Source organism: Andrographis paniculata, unplaced genomic scaffold (genome assembly GCF_009805555.1).
Source record: "Andrographis paniculata isolate CXL003 unplaced genomic scaffold, ASM980555v1 Contig79END, whole genome shotgun sequence".
NCBI lineage: Eukaryota > Viridiplantae > Streptophyta > Magnoliopsida > Lamiales > Acanthaceae > Andrographis > Andrographis paniculata.
The window spans coordinates 1838164-1855063 of record NW_026137616.1 but is presented as its reverse complement, the minus strand read 5'-3'; the positions used below and the strand labels follow the sequence as shown (position 1 = coordinate 1855063).

General features: G+C 34.8%; 3 protein-coding genes across 9 annotated transcripts; all 3 read left to right on the top strand.

Annotated features, from left to right (window-relative positions):
- The first annotated feature begins 383 nt into the window (after positions 1–383).
- Positions 384–5034, top strand: LOC127240292 (uncharacterized). The gene is made up of 15 exons (XM_051258871.1): positions 384–969; positions 1045–1123; positions 1211–1720; positions 1822–1987; positions 2060–2212; positions 2309–2406; positions 2508–2599; positions 2699–2769; positions 2847–2982; positions 3055–3114; positions 3229–3314; positions 3411–3490; positions 4491–4561; positions 4643–4700; positions 4769–5034. Exons 1-15 carry the CDS (start codon positions 683–685, stop codon positions 5015–5017), a joined length of 2196 nt encoding a protein of 731 aa, XP_051114828.1. The 5' UTR covers positions 384–682; the 3' UTR covers positions 5018–5034.
- A 2127-nt stretch (positions 5035–7161) lies between these two features.
- Positions 7162–11050, top strand: LOC127240671 (PHAF1 protein At3g51130). The gene is made up of 15 exons (XM_051259472.1): positions 7162–7530; positions 7804–7886; positions 8519–8593; positions 8761–8828; positions 8909–9014; positions 9112–9172; positions 9258–9424; positions 9605–9667; positions 9842–9889; positions 9979–10092; positions 10181–10280; positions 10368–10426; positions 10558–10662; positions 10743–10803; positions 10949–11050. The coding sequence occupies exons 1-14, from the start codon at positions 7437–7439 to the stop codon at positions 10788–10790; spliced, it is 1191 nt and encodes a 396-aa protein (XP_051115429.1). The 5' UTR covers positions 7162–7436; the 3' UTR covers positions 10791–10803; positions 10949–11050.
- A 1139-nt stretch (positions 11051–12189) lies between these two features.
- LOC127240339 (kinesin-like protein KIN-7H) lies at positions 12190–16890 on the top strand. Of its 7 annotated transcripts, none has more exons than XM_051258965.1 (8): positions 12190–12505; positions 13051–13345; positions 13795–13899; positions 13977–14100; positions 14212–14850; positions 14940–15025; positions 15332–15654; positions 16162–16890. In XM_051258965.1, exons 2-8 carry the CDS (start codon positions 13145–13147, stop codon positions 16484–16486), a joined length of 1803 nt encoding a protein of 600 aa, XP_051114922.1. In that variant the 5' UTR covers positions 12190–12505; positions 13051–13144; the 3' UTR covers positions 16487–16890. The 7 variants fall into 7 exon arrangements, with proteins under 7 accessions (XP_051114922.1, XP_051114921.1, XP_051114919.1 ...); XM_051258964.1 differs by adding an exon at positions 12913–12964 and having other exon boundaries at positions 13120–13345; positions 13977–14850; XM_051258962.1 differs by adding an exon at positions 12913–12964 and having other exon boundaries at positions 13081–13345; positions 13977–14850.
- Positions 16891–16900: the final 10 nt, after the last annotated feature.

Sequence of the window (16900 nt, the reverse complement as noted above, 5' to 3'; positions counted from 1 at the left end):
TTTTATTTTTTTTATTTTTTGAATTTGAATAATAAATTTTTTGAATTGAAATAGTTGTACGATATGATATAAATTTGTGTTAATATGACGTTTTGAATGTGCCTCTGCAAATGAGCAAATAATTGGATGACAGAGAAAGTATAAAAAATAAAAAATAAATTTTTGATTGGTATTTTTGATAATTTTTTTAATGAATAATATAAAATTTAAAAAATTTACTAAAAGAACACACCGTTTATATAACATAAGAATACAATCGATAATAAAAAAAAAATACATCCAAAATATATAATAAAATTAATAATATATAAAATTGAAGTAGATGGAGAAGAAGTTGAATGGTTGAGAAGTATTCACGGAATTCAGTTCATATATAGTTTTGTTCGTTCGTTCTTTTCTCTCTTTGTTTGCTAAACATGGTCGGATCTTTCTGTCCGTAAAACTCCTAAAACTAACTGCTTGCTCCCTTAACCGTATCTCATTTGATTTTCCACAACTCTCTCACACACGCGCTTGTTTGCTATCTGCAACTTCATTCCTCTCCATCAACACAAATTCATCAGAAATGAATGCTGGCAACGACAGCCTTTTACCACATTCTTCGTTGTATTTGAGAAATTTGCTGTATCACGTTTGCTCTGTATAATTAATTATTAATTAAGCTTGTTTGAAGGCCAGAATAATGGAGAAAGATGACAGGAAGACAGCATCTTCCAATCCAATGGCTGTCCTAAGTGCATCGCAGAAGTACGCCGCCGGAGCACTCTTTGCCATAGCCGTGCACCGCGCACAGATCCACCAGACTCTCTTTGCCTCCCGAAATAATAATGATGATGATGATGACGATGATGATGGTGGTGGTGGAGGTGCAGGAGAGCACCTCTCTCATGACGGTGGTTCCGATTTGGCTTCTGAGGAGACTCATGAGTGGATTCATCATCATTCCGGCCTCCTTCGTCCGATTTTCAAGTATTACTGAATTAGCAGCTCCTTTCTGTATACAGTCATATAATGGCGGTTGTTGATTTTGATTTGTATGTACAGGTTTCTTGAGATCGAGAGCAAAAAGTGGGGCGAACTGGAGGAATTAGCCTCTGCGGCTGATTTACCTCGTGCTGGATCTGTTAGTTGCTTCATTTCTTCGTTTTGATCGTAACTCCATGGCGTACTATGTGTAGTGATGATGATCCTTTTCTTTTCTTTTTTTCAGTTCGTAAAGCTACTCGGGGAAGAAAATGGTGAGAAATCATCGGAATCAGCCGATGAAGTTGCTCTTGCAGAAGGAATCGATGCTGTGTCTTCCAAGGTGGAGAAAACCAGGGCAAATTACGACGACATGAAGGAGAAACAAACCGAATGGGAGCAGGCGTGCCGGGAGAAGTTTACGGCGCCGGAGCCAGGGACAGAATCAAAATCTGAAGCAAGCGATCCAACTGAAAGTCCGAAGCCGAAAACTGATGTCATTGCAGAACCTGTGGCTGATCATCCCCACCGATGTTCTTCGATCTTCGATTCAGACTGTAAGCCGTTGGAAGAGGCGACGATGCTCACCTATCCGAGGAAGATCACCGTTCTATATCAGTTGCTTTCTGCTTGCCTGGCTAATCTTTCCGTAGACGGCGATAAATCCACGCCGGCGAGCAGAAAGGGATACGACGCTAGACATCGCGTCGCATTACGGTTGCTCGCGGCATGGTTCGATGTCAAATGGATAAAAATGGTACGAAAATCTCCGCGATCTCGTATGAATTAGTACTTACGAATGCATTTCCTAATTTTGGATCGATCCTCTCAAACCCTAATTTGAATCCCCTTCTCCAGGAAGCGATTGAAACCACGATTGCGTGCTCTGCAATGGCTATTTTAAAGGAGGAGGAATCGAAGCAAGAAGACGCATCGACGGACGACACGTGGGCTAAGTGGAAGCGAGGAGGGATCATCGGGGCGGCGGCATTGACCGGAGGCACATTGATGGCGATTACCGGCGGTACGCCATTTTCGACTAGGCTAGGGTAAATGGAATGCTTCTTCTCTGGATTCATTCGAACGTCGTTCACAGGTTTAGCTGCGCCGGCAATAGCCGCCGGATTCAGTGCTTTAGCGCCTACAGTTGGGGCCATAATTCCGGTGGTGGGGGCGAGTGGATGTGCCTTTCTTGCTACTGCCGCCGGCAGCGCCGCCGGATCGGTGGCGGTTGCAGCTTCGTTTGGAGGTAAGTTTAGGGTATTTATTTATATGTATTGAGTTGTCTGTTTTGTGGTAGACGACGTTGTGAAGTGTGATGGGAGTTTGAAAATGGTACGAACAGCTGCTGGAGCAGGACTGACAGGGAGCAAAATGGCAAAGAGAATTAGCGACGTGGAAGAGTTCGAGTTCAAAGCTATAGGAGAGAATCATAACCAGGGAGTAAGTTGATTTCGTTTCTTGATTTCTGTCATGGTGATCAGTTTGTTCTTGTTCTTGTATATATGAGATGGCTGAAGTTTGGGTAATTGTTCATTGGGCAGCGGCTAGCGGTGGAGATATTAGTGTCGGGATTTGTTTACGAGGAAGAGGATTTTATGAGGCCCTGGGAAGGGTACGATGATAACTTGGAAAGGTAGAGAGAAAGAAAGAAGATAGAATTGAACGAATCATTGGGTTGAAAAAAAGTAAAATGTTGATTGATTTTTAGAGATAGATAGATTTGTGTACGTAGGTACGTGGTGCAGTGGGAGTCGAAGCATCTAATTCCGATCAGCAATGCTATTCAGGACTGGGTGACATCAAGTAAGTAAATTGATGGTAAGAAATCGAAATAGAAGTAGGAAGAAGATGTTGATTAGTTAAAAGTGATGGTGGTGCAGAAATATCTCGGGAAATAATGAAGCAAGGAGCAATGATGACAGCACTGAGCACGCTGGTGACGGCAGTGGCGTGGCCAGCAACGTTGCTCTCTCTCACTAAGTTCATTGATAGCAAATGGGCAATTGCAATCGACAGGTATTCTTGTATGATCATCAATTGAACTAATTAATTGAACAGGGTGATTGGGTGTTGTGTTGTGTTGTGTAGGTCGGACAAGGCCGGGAAACTGCTGGCGGAAGTATTACAAAAGGGGCTGCAAGGTCATAGGTAGGTAGGGTGTGGTATACTAAAAAACTACTAACTTGAACGAATTGAGTGTTGATATTTGATATGGGTATGGTATGGTCATTTGATCATTTAATCTGATGCAATGCAATACAGGCCTGTGACACTGGTGGGGTTCTCACTGGGAGCTCGGGTCATTTTCAGCTGCCTCCAGACATTGGCTGAGACCCATCCACTCGATAGTACGTAGTAGTAATCTCATCTCAGTTCTCAAATGTTATGTTATTTCTCTCTCTCTCTCTCTCAAGATGTCTGTTTGTCTGTGTGTGTCATGTCAGGTGGAGGAATTGTGGAAAGAGTTGTTCTTATGGGGGCTCCAGTACCAATCTCAGACATGAACTGGGAAACCACTCGAAAGGTAATAATTACATTGGGTTGAACGAACCAGCTCTAAAACTTTAAGGGCAAAATGTTAATTTATTTTTTATTTAATATATATATTTTTTTATTTCTCCTAATCCAATAGGATAAATAAGAGAAAAAATAACTAAAAAATATTTTTTTTAAAATTTAATAATTTTTACTAAAAAAAATTTAAAATTTAAAAATATAAATTATTCTAGAGGGCATCACTGGTTGAACAGATTGACTGTATATCCTGTATTGATTCGATTAAGTCAATTCTATACGAAATTATATATTGAATTATAATACAATATATATTGCATTATAAATATATTTGAATATATATAAATATAAACTGATTTGGTCAAATCAGCATGCCGAATCAGTAGTTGACTCATGCCCATCGGGAAAGGGGTGAGCATTCGGATTTTCGTTTCGGATTTTGTTAAATCCGAATCGATCCGAAAATCCGAAATTTTTGAAAAACTAATCCAAATCGAACCGAAATAATCGAAATTCGAAATCCGAAAATTTGTAATCCGAATTAAAAAATTCGAACCAAATCGAAAATTTCGAAATTCTAAATATTTTAAGTAGGGCTTCTAGGTGGCGCGTTGGTTTTATTATTATTATTTTTAATTTTTAAATTTCTTTTATATTTTATTATTATTTTATAATATTAAATATATACTATAATATAAAAAAAAATTAAATATATTAAAATATAATTAATAAATTTGAGTTTTTTTAAAATATAATATTTTCTAATAAAATATTAAATATGTATAATAAAAAATATATTAAAATATTATATTTCGGATTTTAAGTATATCGATCTGATCCGAAAATTCGAAATTCGTTAAAAATTCAATCCGTTCTGATTCGAACCAAATTTTAAATTTCAGTTTGTTTGGATTGAATTTTCGAATTTTGAATATTTTGGTCAGTGGGGATGGATTGCTTAATTAATTAATAAATTCAGTTACTTAAGGAAATTGATGAATTGTAATTAGGCGGTGAGTGGACGGTACGTGAATGCATACTCCACAAACGACTGGATGCTTGGAATCGCATTCCGTGCCACGTAAATCTCAATTCCAATTCCAATTTCTTCCTCCACTATTATTTATCCAATTACTTATTATATTTGGGGATGACGTGGCAGTCTTCTGAGCCAGGGACTGGCTGGCATTCAAGCAGTGGAGGTCCCAGGAATCCAAAACGTATGTATGCTATCTTGTCATTTACTGTTATGTTATATGTATAATAATGATTTGATTTACAATTGCAGGTTGATGTGAGTGAAATGATCGATGGGCACTCGGCTTATCTTTGGGGGTCACAGCAGATCTTAGAACAGCTTCAACTCGACTCTTACCACCTTCCCTACCATCATATTAAAATTGTCAAATCCACTACCCGTAATCATCATCTTCCTCACCACCATCATCGCACTAACACAAAAGAGATGTTCATGGAAAATTTTGATCCACTAAACCAATCTGATTCCCTTTTCAAATCTTTCCATTCAAATAATTAATCAACTATTTTTCTATACCCTTACACCTCCCTTGTTTTTTTTTTTTTTTTTTAATGATAAAATATTTTAAGAATATTTAAATTTAATTCTTGAATGGTACCTCATCAATCTACTAATAATAGACATTTTTTTGCATTTACGGTGCTTAGGAAACACATCTTCCTATTCGGTCGACGTGGACTTTATAATCTTAATAAAATATTTTATATAAGAATATTGATATTTATTTATTCACACAGTTTTCTAATCAATATATAGATAATAAATAGACTTATGTTTAGTTTAATATACAAATAAACACAACAAACAACATCTCTTATGAGATATATTTTATTAAGATATAAATACTCGGAAGAATGTATAAATTAATAGTTTAAATATATTTTAATCAATTATCATAAATCTCTAATGTTAATTTGCAAAATCTTCCAATAACATAATGTAAATAAAGAGTATCTCATAAATCTCTACTATTAATTATTATATCAAAACGTATTGCAAATCAAAGAAAAATTGCAAAAATATTTCTATTAGTGTCTTGTAATACTAATATAATGACATTTGTATAAAAAAATTATAATAAAAAATTATACAAATATAAGGATATTTTTAACGTTAAGTACAATGAAGCAAAACGTAAATGAATATCTTGTTATGGGACAGAGGGAGTATATAATTATATAGTTTTTTAAAAATAATATATGTATTAAGGTGGATAATTAATCAATTTAAATTATATATGTATTATGGCCTGTGATTAAATAAAATCCGGTATTATAGTAAGTATTTAAATATTATTAATATTTTTCTTTTATGTTGGATTGAATAATAAAAGTTGAGATGATAATCAGAAAACTAAAAAATCCAAAAAATGTCAATACTTTGGGATCCAAATTCTAACTTTTAAAACTAATTGCTACTCCCTCCCAAATACCGTGCAATATTTCTTTTTTGTACGTTCCAAATATCCTGCAACATTTCCAAAATAGAAAATAATTAATTATACTTAATATCTACCCCATACTTTATCCCATCACATCACCCAAATAAAAAAATAAAATATATATTTCTCTCTCCATCACATCACTTAATTTTTAAATTATCCAACTTAATACTACCCATCTAAAAATTCGTGCCCAAAACAAAAATTGCACCTTATTTGGGACAGAGGGAGTATTAAATAGAGAGATTACTCACCCTTATAAATAATAAGAGCACATATTCAAAACAATATTATTTTATCATATGATTATTATATCACATAAAGTAAACTCGCCCTAAAATTATTAACAATCTATACTTACACAAGAACATATTATCTATGAATACTATTATTATATATGAGTGTATATATGTTTTAGCAATATACATAAATACTAACATTTATCTATATTAAATATTATTTTCAGTTATTAAATTTCTAAAAGTACATATATTATTTAATTATTTTAATAGGTATATATATATTTTTTTCGAACCAAAATAATATTTCTATTAAAAACTATACTCTCTCCGTTCCGAATATTTATAATTAAAAATATATTAGTAAAAATAATTATAAATTAAAATTAAGATAATTTATTAGTATAATTAAAATTAAAAATTTAAAAATTAAAAATTTTAAAATAAAATTAAAATATATAATTTTTTTTTAAAAAAATAACAAAATAAATGAGACGGAACAAAATAAAAGAGGGTACATAAAAATTGAGAGAGAGGGAGTATAAATTAAATAATATAATAATGATATAAAATCAAATTCAACATAAAAGCATGTTAGACGCACTGCACTCCAACTTATGGCCAAACGGCCTAACATACCCTTATAATTCATTGCATTTCTTTTTTACCTCAAACCAAATCAATGAATTTGTTTAAATAGGAGTTTTTGGAGTTTTTTTTTTTTTGAAGTTTTTTTGAAAATTTAGAAGTTTAAGAAAAAAATAAAAATTTAGTATTTGATTTGATATTTTATGAAAAAAAAAAATTTAATGTGACGTTTATTTTAAAAAATAAATAGTATAAAATAAATTGTATTGTATAAACAGAGTTAATATTTCTTAATAAAATAAAAAATTAAAAAGAATAATGAAAAATAAAATAAATTAAATTACAAAGCTCATCTTACGCACGTTTATCGTTTATCTTTGACGTCTACACTGCAGCAAGCCGCTTTCTTCTCGGCTACCCAATTCTTCTTCCCCTTCTTGAAGCAGAAGACCGACGAAGTTCCCTTCCCTTCCCTTCTTGCTAAATCATCAACCCTATCTCTCCATTTCTTCCTTGAGGCGCCAAAGATTTCCATCCCCATAAACTCATAATTCAACTGATTATGAATTCGTTTTATTGATCCTTTCAATTTCTTCGAAATCGACTCTAAACCCATTAGAAGCCGCAATCATCTCCTACAATAAAGAAGATGCAGAGAACGAGGCGCAGGTGCGAAGGCGTATCCATGGGCTCAATCGTACTCGATCTTCGACCCGGTCTCGGGATCGGCCCTTTCTCCCTTGGTGAAGTTTACCGAACCCCTTTTCAATTTTACCCCTTGCGATTTTGTTTTGGATCGGAAGTTTATTAGGGTTTAATGATTTTGCACTCTATTAGTCTTCTCTGGGGTTTAATTTCAATCCGGGAGTATATTTAGGTTTATCGACGGCGTGATCGCATCTTTCTGTGTTTTTGGTGATTAGGGTTTTTAACTGTCTGATCAATTTCACATTCGTATCACTTTTTTTGAGGGTATTGTGAATGTTACTGAGAAATATGTTTTGATGCAATGTCAGGAATGCCAATATGTGAAGCCTTTGCTCAAATTGATCAGCAGCCGAACGTTTATGATGTTGTTCATGTCAAGTACTATGACGAGGTTCAATTGGCTTGGTTTGCAGATCTTTATATAAATTGGAATTCATATATATTCTATTTGGGCATCTGTTTGCAGATTTTTATTTAAATTGGAATTCATGTATTCTCTTTGGGCATTTGGACAATATGGTCTTAGCCTGTTTACTAGGGTTCTTTGCAATTTTTTTATGGAACTTTCTTGTTGTGCACTCGGGAAATTATGTATATGAGTATGACACATACCTCTCGTTCACATTGATGGGATTTTGAACGAGTCCTTTTGTTATGTTTGTATTTATCAATTTGATCTCATATACTTTGATTGCTTGCGGGGCATCATTGTTTTATCTGCATCCCTGCCTAGTTGGAGTCTCTAAAAAATTCGGGGCATACACGTGTTGTTCATTTATAATTTTTTTGTATGCTATATATGGCATCTTATATCGTTTACGAAGTACATTTATTTTCTAGCCATGTTGATTTTGGTACATTCTTTTGTCGGTTCCACTGAATTGACTATTCAGAATCACATTATCATTTACATCATTTTTCCACGTTAACATTGTGCTTTAAAATTGGAACTGCGTATAACTAGTGCTAAATATCTTGTAAGAGAATTATCCTGCTTCTAATTTGTATTTGTATGTTCTTCAGGACCCTCTAAAACTTGATGTTGTTATTAGCTTCCCTGATCACGGGTTTCATCTTCGGTTTGATCCTTGGTCGCAGGTTTGTTCTTTAGAAAGAAATTAATAGTTTTTTTGTACAACTGAAAAAGAATTGCTTTTTTGAAAGGAACTTCTTGATTCTAGAATAAGAAAATACATAAAATATCCTCTCAATTACCGAGTATATATATAGTAAAAAATCTTAACTAATACTTCATTCTATGTCAGAGACTTCGTCTTATAGAAATATTTGACGTCAAACGGCTTCAGATGCGATATGCCACTGCCTTGATTGGGTATGATCTTGTGTCCTTACCTGTAAATTTTATAATTTTCAAATTCAAGAATTTCCAGTTCCTAAGTGTTCTACTTCCAGGGGACCCTCTACTCTTGCAACTTTCGTTGCTGTCTATGCTCTTTTTGGGCCAACTTATCCAGGTATTTATGACAAGGAAAGGGGGGTCTACACGCTATTTTACCCGGTAAGTTTGTCGATTATCTTAACAACTAAAACAGTTACTTTGCTAACTCTTTGGTTAATAAATTGTCCATGTTGGTAATTGTGGCCATATATTGTAGGGTTTGTCATTTGCATTTCCTATCCCCCCACAACATGCGGAGTGCTGTCAGGATCGGGAAGGTATTCATTTTTAAACCCCCATTTTTCAGTCTTCTTATTGGGAAATTTGTTTAATTTGTACTGAGAGGTTTTTTATTTTTTTAAGCTGAACTTCCCTTGGAGTTTCCTGATGGCACAACTCCTGTTACATGCCGTGTATCAGTATATGATACTTCTACGGACAGTAAGGTTGGTGTAGGATCTTTAATGGCCAAGGCATCTGTGCCTCCATTGCCTCCCGGCAGCCTCTACATGGAAGAAGTGCAAGTGAAGGTCATATACTGACTGACCTTGTTCTCTGTTATATATACGTCGCAAGAACACATTTTATATTTTTTTTGTTGCATATAATGTATTCTATTTTAAGTATATGTATATTTTCTCCCATGTGATTAAATTTGTGTGTTATTACACCCTTTTAGCTTTGCATGACACTCTCCATTTGTTGTTTAGTTAGGGGAAGAGTTGTGGTTTACAGTCGGAGGTCAGCATCTCCCTTTTGGTGCGTCAACACAGGTATGAATTTCTTTAAAGGTTTTGATCATTCGTTGGCTATACACTTTCATTCACTTTGAACGAAACCTACTTAGGTTTTCATCTTATCCTTATGATTTTGATAAATCATTTATTGAATAGAAACACTTTTCGCTGCTTCGGACATAAAATTTCCTTTCTGTTTGTTATATGTAGGATGTATGGACTGAATTGGGACGACCCTGTGGTATTCATCATAAACAGGTGTTACTTTTTTATTACCTCTTGTTGTTTTCGATATGCCAGTTTTATTTTGTGTTTCTTTTTGCATTGACTTTATGTGTGTTGAACAGGTGGACCAAATGGTAATACATTCTGCTTCGGATCCTCGTCCACGAACAACTCTTTGTGGGGATTACTTCTACAATTATTTCAAACGTGGCTTGGATATTTTATTTGATGGCCAGGTAATCTCTTCTTAGGTTGGTTGCCGATCTTACTGATTTAAATACAACTAATGTGAAGAATTTCTGGCTATCTTTGTTTGTATTGTAGACTCATAAAATCAAGAAGTTTGTTCTGCATACGAACTATCCCGGACATGCTGATTTCAACTCATACATAAAGTGCAACTTTCTGCTGTACAGTCCTGATCGTAAGTTTTCACTCTTCTTATACTATAAATAAAATAGGCCGCGGCTAATGTTGGCTAATGTTAATATATTGATTTCGAATGTCTCAGTTGGATCAAACGCTTTAAAATGCGCCATTACACCTAGCACAAAATGGGAACAAGTCAAGGTAGACGTCCGAGACTAAATAACAAATTTCATGTTTGTTTAGTGGACGTCGAGCGAAATTTTATCCACTCCACATTTCAGGCCTACATTAGTCATCAATTTCTATTATCAATTTAATTTGCCATTTTGCAGGAAATTCTTGGTGACTCGGGCCGTGCTGCAATTCAGACGCAAGGCTCTACCAGCAACCCATTTGGATCTACATTTGTATATGGTTACCCATACGTTGCATTCGAGGTCATTCTTTGGCATTTTCAAGGGTTTTCTTTGATTTATCTCACTTTTGGTGATTTAAGACATAAATTTGATGTTTACAGGTAATGAAGAATGGCTACATTGCCACTGTCACTCTCTTCCATTCATGAAGCTCTAGTACAGGTGGGGGACACTTACTTATTTCCTCGTGTGTTGAATTTATTTTAGCTTTAAGTATCTGCTAGTAATTTATGCTGCTATTTGCCATTGTCTCTATCTCTATTGGTCAAATCTTTGACCAATTTCATCGGTTTTTACTCTTTGGCAGGATTGCTGTTTGGGTGACAAGTAAAGTTTGTACAGTTAGAGTTATGGCGTTTGTATTTATTTACATTTGAAACAATTTAGTGAAATTTGAATCTTCATTTCATTGCTTTGCCTCGCTTTGGTATTTTACTCGACTTATGAAATTACCAGAGATTAAGAAAAATACTACTTTAATATTGCTTAATAAAATAATTTTATTTCCTATCGTATCACTAAAATGAATATATATTTTTCTCTTTTATTATATCATTTAATTATCAAATTACCTTATTTAATACTATGGCAGAAAACAAATATTGCATTAGAGTAATATTTATAAAGATAGAATTGAAATTTTGTAATGTTAATAATGTAAGATTTTTTATTAATATACTTGTGTAAGTATATAAAAAAATAATGTGTAAAAAATTAAATAATTACATTGAAATGATTTTCTATTTACATTATTTGTATTAAAAAATAATAGTACTAATTTTCAAAGCAACTCATAAGTACCGATTTTTCTTTTATTTGAAATTGAGTATTTTTATTTAAACTTTATTTCGATTAATGTTTTGAATTGACAAAAAAATAATATATTTTTATTAAAAATTATTAGAGAACGATAATTTTTTATTATTTAAAATTAAAAAGCAAATACATTCGAGAGTGCTTTTAAAATAAATAAAACTTTAAACAATATATAGCATAATTTAATATAACGCGTTCAATTAAAACAAACTTGGTATTCTATTGGTCTACAAAATTTATACAAATTTGACTGGACATAGATATTATAATTTTAAAGTAAAATAAATAAAAAGTAAAATATGCACATTATAATAAATTTATTAAAGAATTAATAAATTATGATAGTTTAAATAGAAATAAATAAATAAATAATAGTTATCATTATTAATTAGAATATATGGACAATAATTAAAAATAATAATAACATAATATTGATTGCGGGCGAGAAAATTAGGTAAATTGAACATAAAATAATTATTTAGCCGACATTATAAGACTTTGTTCTTTGTTTTTTCAGCATGATTTTTTTAAAAAAATTAATAAACTAAACATATTTATAAAAAATTTAACTATTTAGTGACTAGTGATACAAGGGGAGTAATAGTATTATATTATTATTATTATTATTATTATTATTATTATTAAAATTTGCATTAGAATTAGGTTGGATATGATAAAATACAAATACAAATACATACGTATGTAAACTGAAAATAGAAAGAGAAAGGGGAACGAACCGCGTGGTTTGTTTATAGCAAAACGCAGAGGGAGAGAGACACACAGAGCTCTCCGTCGGAGATAATTTCCATCCAATATCCATTCGAGCCGATCGTTCCATTTTCGATTCCACCTTCCCGTGCTTTACCTCTGTCCAATCGCATTTTGCGCAGAGGCAAGTCGCGAGGAAGGAGGAATCTGCCTGCCTGACCGACCGAGAGAGGGGGAAATAGCACCACGCAACGCAACGCAACAATCGCCATCCATGGATCCGAGGAACCCCCAATACATGATGATGACAATCGCCAGGATTTTTTCCTGAACCTTTCAGGTAGTTTTCTTAATCATGCATCGCGTCGTCGTACATTTCACGTGGTTGCGGTTTCAGATTTCTGTTTCTCGGTAATCAGCCGATGTTTTGGCCTTTGGGAATCATTGATGAGGAATCTGGACGCTCCTGTGAATATGTATCGCGTAGCCTTTTGGATTCTAGGGTAAACGGAGGAATCGATATATTCGTACATTATAAATACGTGTGTCGGTCGATAACAATGGCTTGAGATTTATAAGGTGTTTGTTATTTACGTTATGTGATTTTTCAATTCGTTGTGCAAAGCTATGTTGAAGACTCTTTCGAGAATTAGAATTGTATCGGTGAATATTTAGTGCAAGTCAAGATGAAATAATCTTCTTCAACATTTTAGTCCGTTAGTTAATCCAAAATTTTTGGTTTTTCAGACTTAAGGTTTAATCAAAGTCCGTGATGTTTATGATCATCGATTGATAGAAGGTCAGGAAGAGTGATGTTACCCTTGCATAATGCCTGTTTTGATGTACTTTTGTCTCTTTTCTTATCATATAAAATCATATATACAGCAACAAATGAAATGGACACCTCCCTTGCAGAGATATCATGCTAACTCGAATTCTGCAAGCTGTCCCCAGGAGGAAATGCTAGGATATCATAATCATGTGTACAATGAGCTACAAAAGCTACACAAGAAGTCATGCTGAGGAATCAAGGAAGAGATTTGCAAGCTGTGTTAAGGAAGTCACCGCCAATGCAAAAGTTAATGTAGCCATGTCAGACAAACCCTTGGTAAAGAATTTGCCAAAGGAAGTAGAAAGACTGGAGAGTGAGCTGAGGCGGAAAGATGCCCGCATTGAAAAGGTATGCAAGCTATGCCACAAAGCATCTATACTTCTCTTATGCGCAACGGTATCTTTTACATTGAAACTTGCATTTGAAGCATTTTCTTATATTTTGGATGAAGGACTTAATGCAGATTTGATGCCATGTTAATTTAATGAATACATTAGCTAAACAGTTTATAAGCAAGGTCAAAACAATGCCATGTTATTGAGGAGATGCATTATATTGTTTTTATTCGTAATTATAATTTGCACAACATTTACCTAAGCAAGGCAAAGACAATTCTGGGACAAACAGTTTTTACTATTTTCCTGACAGGCAAGACAGCTGGAGGAACATTCATTTTTCCTTATGAAATTTGACACTTACACCTTTCCTCTATTCATTTCTTCATTATACTTGTTGGACAACCAACAGAATAACGTGTGCAACTTTGAGGCTCCAATGATATGTTCATTTTGATGCAGCTTGAGGAGGAGATTAGAAATCTAATTCTGCAAAGAGATATTGCTCAATCACAAGTCAAAGAACTTCTACAAATTCTCGGAGACAATGCAGGCCCCTTAACACGGGTAATATCTCAGACTGAAAGAACCATGGTATGCTTTTTTGCACTGTTCTGTTTGTTTATTTCTTTGTTATTATCCAGGTAGGATTGGGAAATTACCCTCATTTGCGAGTGCGGAAATCACCTGATCAGGAGATTCAAAGAAAAGAGACCTCTGCCTGGGCAGACACCCACTCTTTGGATGTTGATACCAGAAGAGGACAAAGTAGGAGCATTTCAGGGGATCATTTTCCGAGAGCTCCATACTTTAGTAAAAAATTTTCTTGCAGTAATGCATCCCGAATGATGTTCAGAACTTGTCCGTACTCTGATACAGGAGATTCATACCAATGTTGGGAGGAGGCACAAAATGAAAATAAAGAAACTTTGGAGGACAGATGCAAGGGAATTCATTGCATCTCAGCAGAAAAAATGCTTTCTGAAGATTACACTGGAATCCCTGTTGTCAAAGTGCGTGTAAATGGAGAAATGCAGGATGTAGAATCTGCATCGTCTGGTTCCTCTCCAAATGAGAGCTGCATGTCATCTCCTTTGAACGATGATGACAATGAAGTGAAGCAGCATGAAGCATCTGAGATCATCCCCCCAAATGAAGGTCAAAAATTAATTGCACCATCAGCTATGGATGACAAAGAATCATTTCAAATGCTGAAGAACAAAAGGGATTTTAGCTGTCTTCAGTGTCTTGTCATTACATCTCTTGACAACCCCCTTCAATATCTTGGCATTACATCTCTCGAAAATCCTTCTCTCGCACATCATCTTGCTGGTGATACCTTTGGAAGTGGAGGCTCAAGCTTTCCTAGAATGAAAAGACGCAAAGCAAGTATTTTTACTAGCTCAATCTCTCCATGGCTGACAGAGAAGCAATGCAGTGATTATACATCATCTTTAGAACCAGGAAAAGAATCTGATGATTTTGGATGGAAAACATCTGCATTAAAATTTAGCCCAGGTGTGGAAATTTTGACAACAGAATTGTCTGCTTCCTCCAGAAAGTACTATTAATATTGTGATCAATTAATCCAGTTTTTAATGTTTCAGCTGTTGAGGATGATAGTTTAAACTGCACTCCGGACACGAGGAGAGAGGCTGAGCTTTCAAACGATAAAGAATATACTGCAAAACCTGTGAGTGAAAACAATTTTCTTTATTTAGTTCTTGTTATTATTACTGAAATATTCATGTGGTTACCATCATTAAGTGTTGTTCCATCTGTTGTTTCTCTCGTGCTTTCTTATGCATAATTCTTCCTTGGTTAACATCAAGTTAGCAATCATGCAGTACTTAACTAATATAACAAAACCAAGTTTATTTGAATCATTCATTTTAGTTTAAGCATATACATTGTCTAGTTTCTTGCCAATCGTTGCGTGTACTAAAGCTTATGGATTTCGGCTGATTGATTTAATGCCGCTTTCTGATATTGCATGTAGGAGAATGATGCTGCATCAAAAGTCACCGAGTCCCATAAGAAGAATGTCAATGATGTCGGTGTACATCCTGTCGAAGATGAATCTAAAGTGGTTACAAGTTGGCCTGTTGAATTCAGGAGACTCCAAAGACAAATAATCGAACTATGGCACACTTGCCACGTCTCACTGGTGCATAGAACTTACTTCTTCCTGCTCTGTAAAGGCGATCCTTCTGATGCTATATATCTGGAGGTAGAGATAAGGAAGCTGAAATTCTTGAAGGAGAAATTTTCCCAGGGAGAAAAGGCTGTCGTGAACGGACAACGTCTAACCTTGTCATCAAGGTAAGATTTTTCCATCATGTCCTCTCCAAGGTATTAGATAAGAGCTATCTATCGATTTCGTTTATGGGATTTTTCCGAAAATCTACTATTCATAAAAAGGATTTTCCCCAATAACATTATCAAATCAAAAACTAATTTTCATTCTTTATATTATACTGAAAATCAGTTTTATATTCAAAACATCATATCAACACCTATTTATAGCATATCGTACAACTATTTCAAACAATATTTTTACTATTCAAATCTCAATTCAAAATCCAAACCCCCGAACGAACACAAGGTCTTTTAGGGGAGCAGTCTCCATTAGAATTGTTGCTCAGAATTTTCCCAGGGAGAGAAGGCTGTCATGAATCGAATAAGTGTAATCTAGTAAAGAATCGGAACTATATAATGTGCATTGTGTTTTTTTGATCATGTATCTGCTAGTTCTGCATTTAGGTGTGTCTACATGAGAAATATGAATTGATCTAAAAGGCTTTTATTATTGTTTTTCTGAACAAACAGCAAGAAAGCTCTACGGCAGGAGAGACAAGCGTTGGCGAAGCAGATGATGAAGAAGTTTTCGGAAAAGGAGCGCGAAAGGATGTTCTTGGAATGGGGGATTAGTCTCAACACCAAAATGAGACGGCAGCAGCTCGCTGACCGGGTGTGGGCAAAGACGGATGATATGAACCACATTGCCGAGAGTGCATTGCTTGTTGCAAAGCTAGTAGGGATTATCGAGCCGGGGCAATCTCTTAACAAAGAGATGTTCGGGCTGGACTTCACCCCCAAGCCCGGCTCTGGAATCAGCAGCACCTTCAAACGCAGCCTCGTCTCCATCCTGTAATAATGCTGTCCAATGAAGCTTACTACGTTACTCGCCGTCATGTCATGTCATGTCATCGTGCTTTCCAGCGGTCGACAGTAGTGTTGGTCCAGAGCTTGCATTCGATGTCGACCGGCTCGCCATCAAGGATTGAATAAAAGTCCCACCCCCTCAACGGTATGAGATTCGAATGATTCCTTCCCTTGCCTCTGCGTTGTTATTCTTCATGGACTGAAGGATTTTGCTGTGACTTCTTAACCTCCTTTCAGATGTTGTATCTTTCTTGACTTGTTTGTGTACTCCTCCTCCGGGATACATGCATACATACATACATACATATATATATATATATATAGATAGATAAAAACAAGTATGTGGTCCAGTGTTTGCTTTATTCGAAAACGTGTAAACAATGAAATCTTCTCCGCGTCTGTC